At 35.7% G+C, this 15,940-nt stretch overlaps 2 protein-coding genes across 2 annotated transcripts in view; one reads left to right on the top strand and one right to left on the bottom strand.

Annotated features, from left to right (window-relative positions):
- The window catches only part of LOC131786209 (DNA-dependent protein kinase catalytic subunit), a 257,393-nt gene extending 251,925 nt beyond the window's left edge, over positions 1-5,468 (bottom strand). Inside the window, exons 1-2 of the mRNA XM_066170894.1 lie at positions 5,316-5,468; positions 2,742-2,818 (exon numbers count right to left, since the gene is read on the bottom strand). Of these exons, the coding sequence (XP_066026991.1) occupies positions 2,742-2,818; positions 5,316-5,457 (219 nt within the window). The 5' untranslated portion in view covers positions 5,458-5,468. The remainder of the gene's footprint in view (positions 1-2,741; positions 2,819-5,315) is intronic.
- An 84-nt stretch (positions 5,469-5,552) lies between these two features.
- On the top strand, positions 5,553-14,658 carry LOC131786225 (mitochondrial import receptor subunit TOM22 homolog). The gene is made up of 3 exons (XM_059103246.2): positions 5,553-5,702; positions 10,200-10,448; positions 14,033-14,658. The coding sequence occupies exons 1-3, from the start codon at positions 5,673-5,675 to the stop codon at positions 14,111-14,113; spliced, it is 360 nt and encodes a 119-aa protein (XP_058959229.1). The 5' UTR covers positions 5,553-5,672; the 3' UTR covers positions 14,114-14,658.
- The last annotated feature ends 1,282 nt before the right edge of the window (positions 14,659-15,940 follow it).

The raw sequence follows: 15,940 nt of genomic DNA, 5'->3' as shown, positions 1-15,940 counted from the left end.
AACCAAATGCTCATACTTGGTGTTCTAAAATAGCGAAAAATCAGTCTAAAGGATTGACTATAAACGGAGAAATATCAGTGTAAAACAGTCGCTACGGTTTTCTAAAACCTGATTACGCAATAATATTTTTCATCAACTTACCTTCCCCTTCGCTACTATACTTCAAACACGGCAAAGTCGGGTTTCAAAATCGATTACACTTCAATGCTCATAAGTTTCTCTTGTCATTTCCAAGTTTTCAGGTCCATATCTTTAGAAACGGCCAAAATATTCACTTTTGACCAAGTCGCTACGCTTTTTACCATGTTGACGCCATATTGAGAACGGAGTCTCGCCACAAATGCCACCAAAATCGCTATAAAATCTGCTGTTTGTTCCGCCATTTTCGCCTTCATCTTTTCATCTCCGTGTCGAAAATAGCTTGGTAACTGTAGGCGCTAGAATTTGTATTATCATTTTTTGTTAGTGTTGGTGTTTCATAGTTTTGTGCTAGGTGTTTATTTTCTCGTCTTCATTAGTGTCCTTTCTCAGTTACCAGTTTTGCACTTGTGATATTTATTTGCATATCGTAGATATATTGGTTGTGCGTAATTTATTTGGTTAGTTGTCTAGTTTGCGAAAATTATCGTTACATATCTAGCTCTGGGTTTCATGTTTTCGTCTTTGGTTTGGTCACATTCGTCTTGTAAGTATCCTTGTTTATTTCGCTTTGTCGTTTTCCAGTAGTTTCACTCATACGATGTAAGTTATTTTATGCTCATTCGCGTGTTTGTAATTTTGTCATTTTCAGTTACCGTATTCAACAATGTGTCAAGTTTGTTCTAGTAAAGTTTGAAATACGAGTGATTAGCGTTTGCGGCTATAGTAACCTTTCCTGTTTTGGCGGTTTCTGCGACGTTATCAAGGGTCGCCGGGTCTTCAAGCTCAATAATTTTTCTGAGATTTAGCAATCTGTAAAAATCGCTTCAAGTGCGCTTGACAAGAGGTATGGTTAACGAAAAGGAAGAAAAGCTTGCGAGGATCAAAGAGTGGAGGAGGAAAAAGCAGGAAAAGAATAGGCTAAGGAATCTAAAATATAATGAAAAGAATCACAAAAAGAGAGCTGAATTTCCAAGAGAAAAATGGTGATGTGATCTTCAAGTTGTAAAAAGAGGCAGAAAGTCTGTTTTTAGAGTGCCAGTTGATCTCACTGGGGAGATACTAGCCTCCATGTAATACAAAATGTTATTATTTCTACTTTTTACTATGTCAGTGAACTCGAAATTGATTATTTGTGAAAAAGACCACACCCACAAGGGATTCTGGGTAAATACAAATTTGAATCAAATGTGACAAAAATAAAATAGTTTGAAATAAATCAGTTGTAATATTAAATGGGAGTTTAAAACAGACCTAAAGAAGTGATTTTGTCCCAAACTAGCAATTTTCACATTTTCCATACATGTTACAGAAGTGAGTATGGTGATTGTGCTACTCATCCTAACTATGTATAAAAAGACATTTTGAGAGTTAAATATCTGTAAGACATGATGTAAAAAGATCACTACTGCCATTGCACACACTGGTTGCACATCATGCCATGGTCTTGCATGCTTATATGTAGGTGGAAAAACGTATCTCCAGCAATGATTATATGAACAAACAATTACAGTGAAAGGGATTTTCACCCCTATAATTTACAGTTCCAGTTAGTTTAATTATGCCACCTTTGGTTAAAACTGAAAAAGAAAATTTAGTGGACAATTTTCCCCATAAAAAAACAAGAGGAAAATAGTTGCTATGCCTCAATTGAAGTTGGAGAGTATGGTTTTCACTTCATCTCATAATTCACATCCCTTCAGAGAATAGCAGTGTTGTTGACTAGAAAGCTTGTTCCATTGCTTCTAAGACTTGCTGACTTGGGAATTTTTTTGGCCCCATTATCAGGAAATTTTATTTTCCTTTACTTTTTTAAAAATGCAATGTCAGCACTTTTTTCACATTTCAAACCTCCCTATCTCAGAATATTGTGCAACAACCCCAAATTTATTTTTTAATTTAATGGCCTTATGCTTGCATAATAATTGGCCATGCAAAAGTAGATCCCTAATAATTACCAAGCCCTGTCCTTAAAATTGATAATGCTGTTAAAAAAAATGGCAAGATAGTGAAGTGAAGAAGATACAGGTCTGTGCCTTTGTGTGATTCCAGTTTCACTGGTTTATCAAATTGTCCAATTCCAGGCCATACTCAGCAATCCAAGTTGGTTATGTACATGGGATAATCAAGTCTTACTCATGTGCACTCTCACATGTCTGTTTATTCCAAAACCAAAGAGTAAATTTTTGAATCTACTAAATTATCTTGATGTTGCCTATTCAAAGGTCAAGTCAAGTTTATTTATTTCTCCAGGTCTGTCTACCTTTCCATAGTTTGAATTCAGTCTTGCTCTTGTTCAGACAAGAATTGTTTCTCAATAACCAAAATTCAAATTCAGTAGTACAAACAAAGTCTGGTTCTGCTAATCACAAGTTTAATTTTAAGTAATTTTTCAATTTTAAATGATTGGATAAACCCCATTTCTCTAAGTTTGGATTTATTTGAACCAAGAAATAAATCAAGTATAGAAATTATTTCCATAGCTGAATAACCATTAGAGCTTTTAGTTCACTTCCTACCCAAGTAGGTTGTACCTAGCAGGAAATATAATGTTCACCTATTAAATTCACTTCATTTTTGAGACCTCCACAAATAGAACATACCTCATCCAAAGTGATGGCTTTCCTCAAAAAGTTAACTATGCTTGTCTCACCACTGAATAAAAGTGAAGAACAATAAGCTGCAAATAAATTCAATTAAAAAAACCAGAATAAATAATTATTAATGATGAATGTATATTATATATTTTCAATTCCATCTCTGACAGGTTTGCTCTATGAGTCAATTTCAGTTCCAAATAGCTTCTAGCCATCCTTGAACATTGCATCCAAATAATTATAACAAGTTCTTACAGTAAAATCTAAAACTGCACCCTATAATGCAATGGTTTGATTCTTCAGAACAACCTCTTTTAAATTATTAGACAAATCAAGACATGATATTTTCAACAATATTACTGAAGTCGAATTTTATTCCCTCCAATTTGCATTTTCAAGGTTCTGTTTATTGGCAGTTCCAATCTCGGAGTGTCAATTTGTTACCATCATAACAACTGGAATCACTCTTTCTTCATTTATCATTTATTGATTAGTTTTCCTTAATTTTAGTTTACATGAGACAATAACTGCTTCTAGTAACCTCCATTTTGGAGGGTCCAAAATGGACTTTTCAATTCCCACAGCCTGCTACTATTTTTCATTCCATCCTTATCCTACTGGGTTAAAGCCAGGTTGCTTAATAGTTCACTGCCTTATTAAAACTGATGGGTTAATCGGAGAAAATCATGATTATGGAGAAAGGCAAATACTTTTTAAAGGTATATTTAGCCAGCTTCAAAAGGAAAACAGTTGTTCCTCAGTGTGTTTATAGTCTTAATAGGTGAGACAAAAAAACTTCCAATTCAAGGAACAAAATTACTTGCAAACACATGGAACCACCATGGTGACTGAAAAGACAATAGCTTTCACAAGCATCTTCATGGCAAAAATTGCAACACAAATCTTTGATAGAAGTGCTAAGAAACTGCTCATTTGTTGTAATATTGACAATACAATCTCTCTACTGCACACCAACAGAGATGCTGTCAACCAGTTTATTGAACAAACTTAAGCAAATAAATACCACCCAACAATCAAATTTATGGCTGAAATATCTGTTTCCGAAGCTACTTTCTAAGACATGACTTTATATAAGGAGGAAAGATTCAACAGGGAGTCAGTTCTCGATAAAAAAAAAAAACCCCTCAAACCAACAGAGACATTCCAGTACTCGTTCTACACAACATGTTACCCACTGGGAGCAAAATGCTTTGCTAAAGGCAGAGCATTATGACTCCTCAGGAAAAACTCTTCAAAAAAAATTTCTCAAAACACAACTGGCAGAGAGAGGTAGAGGTGAAATTTGAAGGATGTAAATTACACAGACCCTCCTCTAACAGGGAAAAACAAGCAATCGAATCTTGCCCTTTGTAACACAATACTATCCAACAGTTTCAAACCTTAAAAAAATGCTTATGAGTAAGTGTCATTTAATACAGCAATGACCATTGCAAAGAGGAATCATCAAAGAACCAATACTATCATACAGAAAGAGGCATTCATTCAAAGGAATACCTGTGAGAGCAAAATTATAAGATACTATGGAGCTGTGTAGGACTATTAACAATTTTAACAAATATAAAGTAAACTGAGTCAATTAGGCAAGTCAACCCCAATTTACACAGGAGCATTAATTAAGCCCATTTATACAGCAAATAAATATTTTTCAATGTCTCTGAGGTTGTTTGACTTGTAACTTAAGCTAAATTATGATCCCACTTATACTTGTCCTATCCCCTATCCCGCCTTTGAAACTGAGCGTATCTCAGTCCCACCTTACTATTTTCATCCCACATCCCGCCTCTGAAATTTCCCATATCCCACAACCCTCCTCAATTTTAATCATCATCCCATGTCCCACCAAACCCAAGTTGGACCCTTACATGTACTGAGGAAGAAAATTGCTCATTTTGCAAAATATAACAATTAACCATGCTTAGCCTTACAAAAAAAGAAAAAGCTATGGAGTGATATTCTTTGTTCAATTCTGGTCAATCCTGGTTTACCCTGCTCCTTTCCAATTCGAACTTGAGCTTAGGAACAACCACAGAGCAAACGGAGGAAAGTGGGATGTGTGTATGACAATTCACAATTCCTCCATTGGCTATGACAAGGGGCTCGAAACATCAGCTTTTAAAACTCTTTAAGGTGGCAAATTTACGTTATCAACTCAGTTAATAAAACTAAATTACCTTTTTTTCCACAGTTTTAGCAAAATGAATTCAAACTGGAGCATGACTAACACTCCCCAATTTATACAGTGGGATACGACAGCTATGATGTCAAACTACGAAGCGAACTGTAAGAGTCGAACTGGATGAACCCAGTGACCAAACACACAGCATATCATGGCCAGCTTCCGGTACTATGCAGTTCGAGAGTATCAAATATCATTGGAGGCAGAAATTAGCAACGCAAATGGGGAATTCATCGCAGCAATCAAATACTCCTCAACTTGAAGACCTCATTACTTAAATCTACCGATGTGATTTGTAGAGAGAGTCGTTACTTATTTTTATCATAATTTTGGTCATAATTTACTTTATTTGACGCTTTGGTGCACCCTTATTGTACATGTACCTTCTTCCTTGCCGGATACGTTCTCCAAGCAAAAACTGCGGAGATCTACTACAGTATTACTTGCGTCTAAACCACGCTGAGGTACATCCGATGAGGACAAAGAATGTAGATGTGTGAGATAGCGGTTCACTATGTCAGCCATTTTGAGGATGAGCCTTGCGTCGCAATGTCGAGCCCAGGGTAAATTTGCCCCCTTGTCAGCGGTATGATTATTCAGCTAACAAGAAGTCAAAATGACCCGGACGCTCGCCCCTCTTTTAGCCAGTCCCAGATTTAACTCGGAACTTTGACGAGGCCAGGCTGCGATTTGAGTCCCTCGTGCAATCCTTCGTGCAACACTTCGTGGAAGTTTTGAAGATGCCCGAGGTTATTGGCTTTGATGATGAGGTAAAAGTGTAGTTAAACGTGAGCTTCGCCCCGTTGCAGATTCGCTCTGCCGAATTTGAGAAGTTTATCCCCTTTTTGAATTCGGGTTGGTCCATGTCTTAGCTTCTAAAGTGTTAAATATGCCAAAACATGTTTCTCCTCATATGAAAGCATATTTCATCTTCGATCAACCTCTAAATTGACGGTTAACTCACGGTATATTCCAATCAAAAATCAAATTTCAAGGTAAAATTCTAGTATTCATTTTTTCAGTCAATGAAGTCAGTAATATGTCAATCTGTGTCAGCTAGGGTTTATTTTTTAGTTTATCATATACATTGATTTTTTTTACAACGAAAAATAACTATGAAATTAAGAGATCTTCGCAGCTGAGAACACTACTGAAACGAGTAGTTGAAAATAGGACCTGAAAAAAATTCAGGCCCATACTCTTCACCACAGCAAATATGAATTTCATATATCTAAAATCATCAAAAATAACTATGTTAGCAAGTGGTATGTTCCTCGCACCAATCAGATTGCTACATTTGGGTGTGTATCTCATACCAATCAGATCATAGCATTGGGGTATGCTTGCATCAATCACAGCGGCAGAGTGTCATTCCTCATGCCAATTGTGCCATGAAATTAGGGTACTGCAATATGTTGTGATAGAATCAACCCAACATTGATACACACCAAAGATTTCATTAACAAAGAATTGTGAGCTCATCTACCCAGTGTAATGGTTCATGTCCTTTGTGAGGACTTTATTGGTATGATCTGTTGGAGCTAGAAAAGTCTCTAGGGAATTTTTCAACCATACAGAAGTTTAAAAGTGTTTTGCAAATCACTACTTCACAACACACACACTATCAGCTAAAGGCCTAGCACAAAATTATCGGTAATGTGTTTGTCTTGCAAGGGCTTGTTTTTCTGATAAAGCTAATAATTCCATTTAGCATTTGCATAAAATATATTTGATCGATAATCTTGATTTAACATTGTGATCGCTCTACTGGCAAAGGTTGAAAAGGTTAGCAAGTTATATTAACTTTCTGCATTGACTGTGATGAGAAATGACTGTTTCTTTGCTTTTAAAAGCTCTCCATGAATTACATCTTGTGTTCAAACCTTATTTTCTTGATATAATTATGTGTTTACTTGTCACTATGGACTAGACTTTCTTGGATGAAATGTCATTTTCCAGTTTATTTCAGATAAATCAGAAGTTGGTTTTTTTTGCTCTCCATTGAACAATACTTTTCATTGCAGTCTTTTAAGAGGGAATGTTCTTTTTCTTTTGCCAAAATGCAAACGTCAGTTACTTGGTATCCCTTTTCAACCTACCTGTCCAAAAGATAACTATTAATAAAATTGTTGGTGATCCATGCGATCTAATTGGCCTACTGTCATTTATGAAACAAAACTAGTAAAAATAAAAATCAGTAGTTTTTAAAATATAAATCTTTTTCTCAGAGGGCAGGGTAATGAATTTTGCAATCTCAGTGGTTCTTAGCATAGTCCGAATTTTGCTATCTCTGCCCACGGGCACAGCAACACCTTTGTGAGTCACCAAGTACATCTTTAATACAAATTCCAATTAATTACACTGAAGAAGTTGATTCAATTGATATGAGGACAGCTTAAAACAGAATACAAGATTGCTCAGTATAAGCCTTCTTAATTATATACCTACTGTATTTCTTCACCTATAAGCCGAGCGATTTTTTCAGTATTTGACACAAAAATTTGAGAGATTTTTTTCACAAAAAACAGGGTTCGGCTTATAGTGGAGGGTTTGGGATTCAAAAACAAGTACAAATTTAATGTTAATGCGAAATGACAAATTTTTTTTTTTGAATTGTATTATCTTTTTCTCTTAATCACATCTTTCACACTTAATGAGAGAGAAACACTAAGAGAAAAACAACCAATCGGATTTCAAAGCTCTCTTGAAGTAACAGGTCAAATTGGAGGAAAGTGAAAGACAAAGAAACCCACTTTCATGGAAAATTTGGCAACCCACGGTCCCAAACCTGTCTTGAATTAATACAGCAATAAATTTTGACACAAGGTCTCAAAATTTTCTTTTTGGACACAAAAAGGCATTTCTGATTCTACTTTGAAACAAAGAAAACAGTTACTGGACAACAAAATCTTGCTACTGACTAAGAGTTGTATTTGAGTGAAACAATTGTATCATTTCTGCATCAGGGCTCCAAACTCATTTTTTTTAAAAGTTGCCTTTTAACTACCTTCAATTGTACAATGATTGCTGTTAAGAATTTTAGGTCACTCCCTCCCCCTTAAAAAAAACACCAAAAAAACTAATGAGCCAAACAATGTGCTTGCAATCCTTCTATTTGTTAAATTGATATGTTCACTTGCTTACCAATTCAGCTATTGTAATAATGGTCAAGAGAAAAAGGATGAAGGAGCTCTAATGTCTGGTAGTAGAAACAATTTTGAATAAATTTGCTGAGACCAGATTAATACCATTTTGATTGATTGCCAGCTGAGAAACCTCTCTCATTTGGGGTGAGCTAAACTATTGCTATTAAAACCCTCTATATTGTAAATAACATCCTGAATCACTTATAGTTAGACACCATACTTTGTACTGCATAGTTGATTGTTGGACTTCAATACTCTATATAATATTAAATGAGGATTATCTCAACAAAATCAGTTTGACATTATCACCCTTTTTTTTAGCTTACTGGGTATCTGGAACTCACAAAACAGTGGGAGAGAAAAAGAGAAACACTGGCACATTAGCAATTGATAATTCAAACAAGGATCAATGATTTTTTCAAGTCTCCCTCTTTATTTTTTTGGTCGCCAATTGGCAACTGTTATCAAAATTTTAATTGCCTAATGCAAAATGTACATCTTTTACTTGCATAGTAACCAAAATGGTGGCAGCTTGGAATGCGGCACATGGATGTAATAAATGGTAATCAAACCTCATGTTCAAACATCCACTACACACTTACTCCATTTTGAAGTTGTAGGAATGATTCCAACTTAATTGCACTCCACTCAGCAATTCATACATTCTTTTAAAATCATCCACATTGTAGCTTGGTGGGAAGTTGCATGACAGCACATCTTGACATCATTTTCTTTTAACTTGGAGAATTGTAAATTGAAATAACATCAAAGCCTAAATGGTTCTGTTCTAACCTGGAAAGTCAGTGAAAACTGATGTTCTGTTTGCAAATGGCTGGTACAAGATTGTACATACACTGTAGCCAATAAATACTATTGAACTCAGTTGCAGTTTACCATTTCACATCCAACATTTACCAATGAGATGATCATTTTTCCTTGTGGGGTCAAGTTATGCACGAGGCCTCTCATCAATGTTATACAATGAGAAATTGCCTCCTTCATGAAGGTTTAAAAGGATTTTTGAGTGCTTAAGGTTACTGTTAACAGAATATGGTACCCTACAGAAAAATCATTCTTTGTGTGCTACTTGATCAGAAACCATAAAAAATCTATATATCACTGTAAAGTTTATAAAGTACATATTATAAACATAGCAAAAACTTTTTGGTTTTGGTGGGTGTGTCAGCCTCTATACTTAAAACTGACAGTGTTTGCTTCACTGAATTTCCCGCCTCTGCATTACTGCAGACCTCCAAACAAATGGAAGGATATCACTCAGCAAATAAAGGGCCAAGAAAGGGTGGGAGGCTTTTTCAATATTTTTGTTAGTTCCTGAGAAAATCTACTTTAAAGTTGGGCAATGGTAAATGTTTCAGTTCTTATCACACTGCGAAGCATCACAATAGGAATAACATTTTGGTGGGTTAATACCTGAGGAACATTCTGGTCAATTTTCATGAGAATATTTTAAATCCACATATATATCCTATTAATTTGTTTAAAAAGAAGTTACTCACATAAAAACTAACCTTGAATTTTTTCACATGCATGTGTCAATACTGTTGCTGATCAATGAAATGCAACTTTGAACCCCCTGGCAAGTATTGGAAAAAAAAGAATTTGAAATTTGCAGGGAAAATCATTTTACAAAATGGGAAAAACTAATATACAATGGAGCAACCAAAATCCAAACTTCATTGAGAAAAACAGAAGGAAGAGCAAGTTAAAAGAAAAACTTTACTTTGATTTCTTTGGCTCAGTTCGGCTCGGCTCTCCTGCCACTTTTCTCATTTTGGCTGTTTGATAAAGACTTATTTCTTGATGAATACTTGTTTTGTTGTGAAATATGTCAGAAATTTCATTTTGTTGTGTAGTGCAAGAGGCAATGTAAACAGAATATGCAAAATTGAGATTGCGGAATATCCACACTCTGCTGGAAGCCTTTCCCATTATGACACCTTGCGCTCTTCAGTACAAGTTCCTCTGAGACACTCTTTTGGCCATATCTGGCTCTCTTTACAGTAACTGCTTTCTCCAAATGAAGAGCAAAAAAATGAAATTTTGTAAATTTTGACCAGACTTTTTTGACAGTAACCTGAAATTAAATTTTTTTCATTTTAGAATCTTGATGATGTTGATGAAACTCTGATAGAGAGACTTATAGGCTTGACAGAGATGTTTCCAGAATCTGTGCGTCAAGGCTCCAGAAATGCAGCAAGAGGTGTGGCTATTGGTGCTAGGTGGCTCTACAACTTCACAGGGAAATCGCTTTGGATTATGAGTACATCATTTGTTGTACTTGCCTTGCCAGTTATTTTTGAGGTAGAAAGAGTTCAAACAGAAGAAGCACAACTTCAACAGCAAAGACAAGTGAGTTAAAAAACCACTTTGTGGTTACCAGCTGTAAGAATCCAGTAACCATGTGTGTATTTTGAACAAGCACTTGTGCTCTTAGATGATAACATTGTTAAATAAATCATGATGCTATTGAGTATCTAAGTAACTCATCTTATGTTTCAGTAGCTTTTGCAGAAGTTACATGAATGAAGTTCTCACTTATTTAATCTCAAACATGCAATTTTGATGTAACAAACTGATTCTCACTGTCTTTATTTAACATTGTTGTATTACCAAAATTTTGAGTTAAGGCTCAAATCTGGAACAGTGAATCTTAAAAAAATTGTCAGCAATCTTATTTGAAATGCAAGCTGTGCAAACAGTTGGAGCTCACGACTTAGTTTTATTATCTTATGGAAATAATCAGTGGGATTGAACATCAATTGAAACATTCCTATGGACTAGAACAATCCTGTGGCACTTTCAGTCAGAGGATTAGAAGTTAGATTGAGAGAAAACCTTGTAAACAAAGATAATAGCATTACAGTGCTAACAAGGAGGTTACTGTCAACAAAATAGGTACCCTTTGGTGGGCACGCACAAGCCTTTAAACACAAAACAAAAGCTGTTTGCTCTACTGAATTATCAGCCTCTGCTTTAGCACAGACCTTCAAACAAACAAGAGAGTATCACTCAGCAGATAATAGGCTAGTTAAGTGTGCAAGATCAATACTTTGATTGGTTCCTAACAAATCTATTTTGAAGTTGGACAATAGAAAATATTTCAGTTATAAAGAAAAGTTATGTTAAAGTTATGTTTCAGGACATCACAAGAGATATATTATGAATTTTGTATAAGATTCACATACTTTGGTGCATTAATACCTGAGGAACATTCTGGCTAATTTACTTGAACATCCAATGAGACATTCAAACAAAATGAAGTTTATCCCAAGACAGATAAGATGTGTGAGCCTCTTCACAGTTCCAATTTTTTCCTGAGATAATCTATTTTTAACTTGGACATTAGAAGATATTTAGGGTTTCATTATGCTTGGGACATTATGCTTGGGACAAATATAATGGCCAGGTTTCATCAAAATCTGACAAATCTACATACCATGTTTATTTGGTTATGTTTAATCACAACAAAATCTGGTCAACATTATCAACAATTTTTTTTCTTCTCGGTTAGAGAAAGACTTACTATTGTCTTGTTCATCAAAGACTCTTTTGGTTTTGAGATTCGGTGGGATTTCATATTTTTTTCTTGCAGCAAATTAAACAAATATTTGATTCTTCTAACTAAAGAGTTAAAAATAAAATTTTGCAAATTTTGACCAAATTTAGTTGAAAGTAACCTTTAAGAACAGTGAAACGGATATGATACACAAATGGAAATTCTAGTATATGGCTTGTCATGATTGCCATAGGTCAGAAAATCAGTCAAGATCAGGAGAAGCTGGAGATTTTCACCTTGACTCTAGCAAAAATTTACATATTTGGAGTAAGCGTTTTTAAACTTAAAGACTCAACAGTATGCAACAAAAATGGTGTCTAATAGTCCAAGGGTAATGAAAATTCTCATCAGGCTACCATGTTGTTATTACAAGTTGCCTGACAGGCAAGCAGGATTCGCTGAAACGATAGATTCTAGGTTTTTCTAAGGCCTTATCAGTTATTAGTCCAATAGTGTGTAAAAAAGATGATGTTTCTTTTAGTTTGGTGAATTCAGGTTCCAGTATATATGTGCATAGATCCGTGCAAAAAAGAGGGGTGTCAACCTTGTGAAGGGTTTTGTGTCATTTGTTAAATAAATGTTCTTTTAAAAAAATACTCTTCTATGCTAAAACCACGGCTGAAACCATTGGCTAGACACATTCCATTTAGCGGATAAGCACTAAATAATTTAATTTTTCGGTATCCAGTCAATTCGCCGACGGTCCAACTCGCCGACATATAAAATCGAGTGGAGACGTCGGCGAGTTGGTCCTCAATCCAGTACAACTTATTAGAAGTTAAACATACAGAAAAGTAAACGATATTTAGTAAAAAAAACACTGGTGAAGAAGAAGCTTAAACATTGGTGAACATGGGGGAACATCACCAATGACTATAACAGCTTAAGACGAGAACGAGCTATCTCGTTCGCGTCTGAAGCGGATATAATCATTGGCGATGTTTACTTTGCTTTATTCGCCTTGAGATCCTTATAAACTTTGTTGCAAATAAAAAGAATTGCTTTTTAATAAAGATCTTGTCTAGAAAGCCAAGTTTTCTTTAAAAAATCTGAGCGATTGACATGATGAGTCTTTACGGTGTTGTTGTCACACAACTCATTCGCGTCTACAGCCAATTTTGTTCATTGGCGATGTTTACTTCGCTTTATTCGCCTTGAGATCCTTATAAACTTTGTTTCAAATGAAAAGAATTGCTTTTTACTAAAGATCTTGTCTAGAAAGCCAAGTTTTCTTTAGGAAATCTGAGCGATTGACATGACGAGTCTTTACGGTGTTGTTGTCATACAATAACTCGTTCGCGTCTGAAGCTGTTAGAGTCATTGGAGATGTTTACTTCGCTTTACTCGCCTTGAGATCCTTATAAACTTTGTTGCAAATAAAAAGAATTGCTTTTTACTAAAGATCTTGTCTAGAAAGCCAAGTTTTTGTTTAAAAATCTGAGCCATTGACATGATGAGTCTTTAAGGTGTTGTTGTCGCACAATAACTCGTTCGCGTCTGAAGCTGTTATAGTCATCGGTAATTGTGAAGAAGAGCTCCCCAAAAAACCTGTCGGCCGACTGTCGGTCAACTGTCGGCCGACAGTTGGCCGACAGACGGCCGACAGGTTTTGCCCGAAATATAGGCTACCTGTCGGCCGACAGTGGACCGACAGTCGGCCGACAGTTGACCGACAGTCGGCCGACAGGTTTTTTGGGGAGCTCTTCTTCACAATTACCTAGTCATCGGTTATGTTCACCAATGTTAACCAATGTTTGAGCTTCTGTTTGATGTTCACCAATGTTCGCCAATGTTTTTTACTAAATATCGTTTACTTTTCTGTATGTTTAACTTCTAACAAGTTGTATTGGATTGAGGACCAACTCGCCGACGTCTCTACTCGATTTTATACGTCTGCGAGTTGGCGTCGGCGTCGGCGTGTTGACCGTAATTCAATTTTACTTTCCTTTTCTTTTCTTTTTTTTAACATTTTGAATTCTTTGCAACGTTTAACAGTTATATACCTGTAGGATTGGTAGAACATTGTCTATTTATTTAAACAACAAGTAGATGTTATGTTCCAAAGGGAATCAATCCTTTTCCCATTCCATTCCATTGAATAACAAGTACTACAATAAATTGATTTCAAGTTAAGCAAGAACATGTTCACTCAAATTTCAATTCAACATGTCCAAGAAACTCAGCCTGTACCCACATCTCCTTTCTGAGGACTTTTGTTTTCCAGAAGCTGCTACTAACTCCACACAACGATAGGCAATGCTGTTAAGTAGATTTTTTGGTACATGTATTTATCACAGTTTGTTTATGAAATTATTCTTCCCTCTCTAAAGTGCATAATTAGGCAAGTGTTTCTCATTTTTTTCTTATTACTATCCAGATTCTTCTTGGTCCTGGCAGTACAGGTCCTGGATCTGGACTCCCTCATGGTTACCCTGCTTTACAGCCTCAGAGAAACTAATTAGGATTTGGGGAAAAAGTGGTCAGGATTATGGCAATCAAGATTGTACAGTAAATACCATTTTTAGAATGCTACACAACTTTCTGGAAAACATGCCTAAGTGAAATTTTTTTGAGGGTGTTACCTTAGATGGAATTAAGGCATTGCTTAATGGCAGTTTATTCTTAACCCCCAAAGAGTTCATAGTGACTAATCAGCAACCTTACAAATCTGAACAATCCTCTGGTGGAAAGAATAGCATTTAGTCATTGTAAACTTAAACAGACCTAAGATGTAGCTCAGATCCATAGTTGTCTGCTTTGTAGAGCCAATGGGCCCAGTATCTACTGAACATCGGTTAATTTACAGCTAAAAAAATTGAGAGGAAAGATTTAGCAATTACTCCCATTCACCTGTTTTGGGATCTGCCTACAAAATGAAGTAAATGTTTCACTGTAAGTGTGTGTCAAACCAGTGCTTAAGCTCAGAGGTGCTTATTCATGGTGTACAATTTTCCTTTTTCTGAATGAATTTTTCCAATAAATTCAAAGATTAGCTTTCCTTGACTGCTCTGCATGTGTGATGTATTCATTTTTGTTTATAAAAACCATGCCTCTTTGACTTGAATAAATTTTTAGAAACACCCTCACACCAAATGAAGAGATCAGCAAACCAAGGCAACTACCACAAATTTTCAGACTGTAAATATATGAAAATATGTGAACTGCAGATAAAGAAACTAATATGGAGGTGATCTTCACAGTTATGAACACTACTTATTAATGAGCAGTAGTGAAAATAAGGCGGGTACAGCTGCATGTAGGCTATCCACAGATCATCCTTCAATTTATGTTTACTTACCTGCCATAAATTTTACTGCGTGATCTGGTAAGCAATTATTTTATACTACCCCTTGATCACTTGCATTTTTTGTGTGAAATTATGCTAGGAAGTTATTCTCTCTCGTCTAAGCTATTATTGCACTTGCTTTCAACTCTTCATTGTAAACTACAAGTTTGTCTTTATTAAGGACTTACATCTGACCTGTGTCATTTTTAGAGCTTTTACATGAATTTGTGACATACAGTGTTGGCTGTGTTTTACTTATTGTTTGAAAAACAAAGGTACCACATTGTAGCCGTATTATCTGACGGATAACAGCTGCATGGGTAATGCAAAGCTAGCTATCTACTATAACTGGTTTGACACCTTGTATTTCCAGTAAATTTCAAAAACCAAGTAACCCACCTTGTTTAAGACATTCAGGTTGACCCAGTATCTTATGGACACTCATGGGGGACAGGTTATTGTGGTAAGTTTCTAAAAACTAAAACACTGACAAGGCAAGCCACTTGACTTGATTTAGTTACTGACTCCAAGAGTGTCTTTGCTCGTATTAATTGTTGAGAGAAACGTGTTTTGGTTGAAATACTTCTGATGGTATAAGTAGGTAACTTAAGAGAGGATCATACCAGAGTAAAATTTATCCAGAACGAGTAATTTCTGAATGAGTTTATTGGGGTTTCCATTCCAGAACGAAACACTCATTCCGGACGACCTTTTGTACCTGAATAATGTAAACGCGGTACGACACTTGCGTCTGTATGAATCCTCTTTAAGAGCGAGGGAAGCATAGAAAAAGACAGAAAAGGACATAAATACTTGTTTTTACAGGCTAAGTTATCTTGTATGTAAACGCAGTATGAAATTCATTTCGTTCTTGAACGAAACTTATTTTGGATTTATGTAAAAGGTACCTTAGGGACGGACCATTAGATTTTTGAGGTGGGGGTGACTGAGCAAATCACTTTTTTTTTCCACTTGGGGGCAAATCTTTGTTTTTAGGTG

Source organism: Pocillopora verrucosa, chromosome 8 (genome assembly GCF_036669915.1).
Source record: "Pocillopora verrucosa isolate sample1 chromosome 8, ASM3666991v2, whole genome shotgun sequence".
NCBI lineage: Eukaryota > Metazoa > Cnidaria > Anthozoa > Scleractinia > Pocilloporidae > Pocillopora > Pocillopora verrucosa.
This window is presented reverse-complemented; position numbering and strand designations above follow the sequence as displayed.

What these genes read in the sequence shown, in the direction of transcription:
- LOC131786225 (XM_059103246.2), top strand. Translation starts at nt 5,673, where the DNA reads ATGCCCGAGGTTATTGGCTTTGATGATGAG. An exon ending in TTATTGGCTTTGATGATGAG is followed by an intron (nt 5,703 to 10,199) that starts GTAAAAGTGTAG and finishes TTTTCATTTTAG; the next exon opens with AATCTTGATGATGTTGATGA. An exon ending in AACTTCAACAGCAAAGACAA is followed by an intron (nt 10,449 to 14,032) that starts GTGAGTTAAAAA and finishes ATTACTATCCAG; the next exon opens with ATTCTTCTTGGTCCTGGCAG.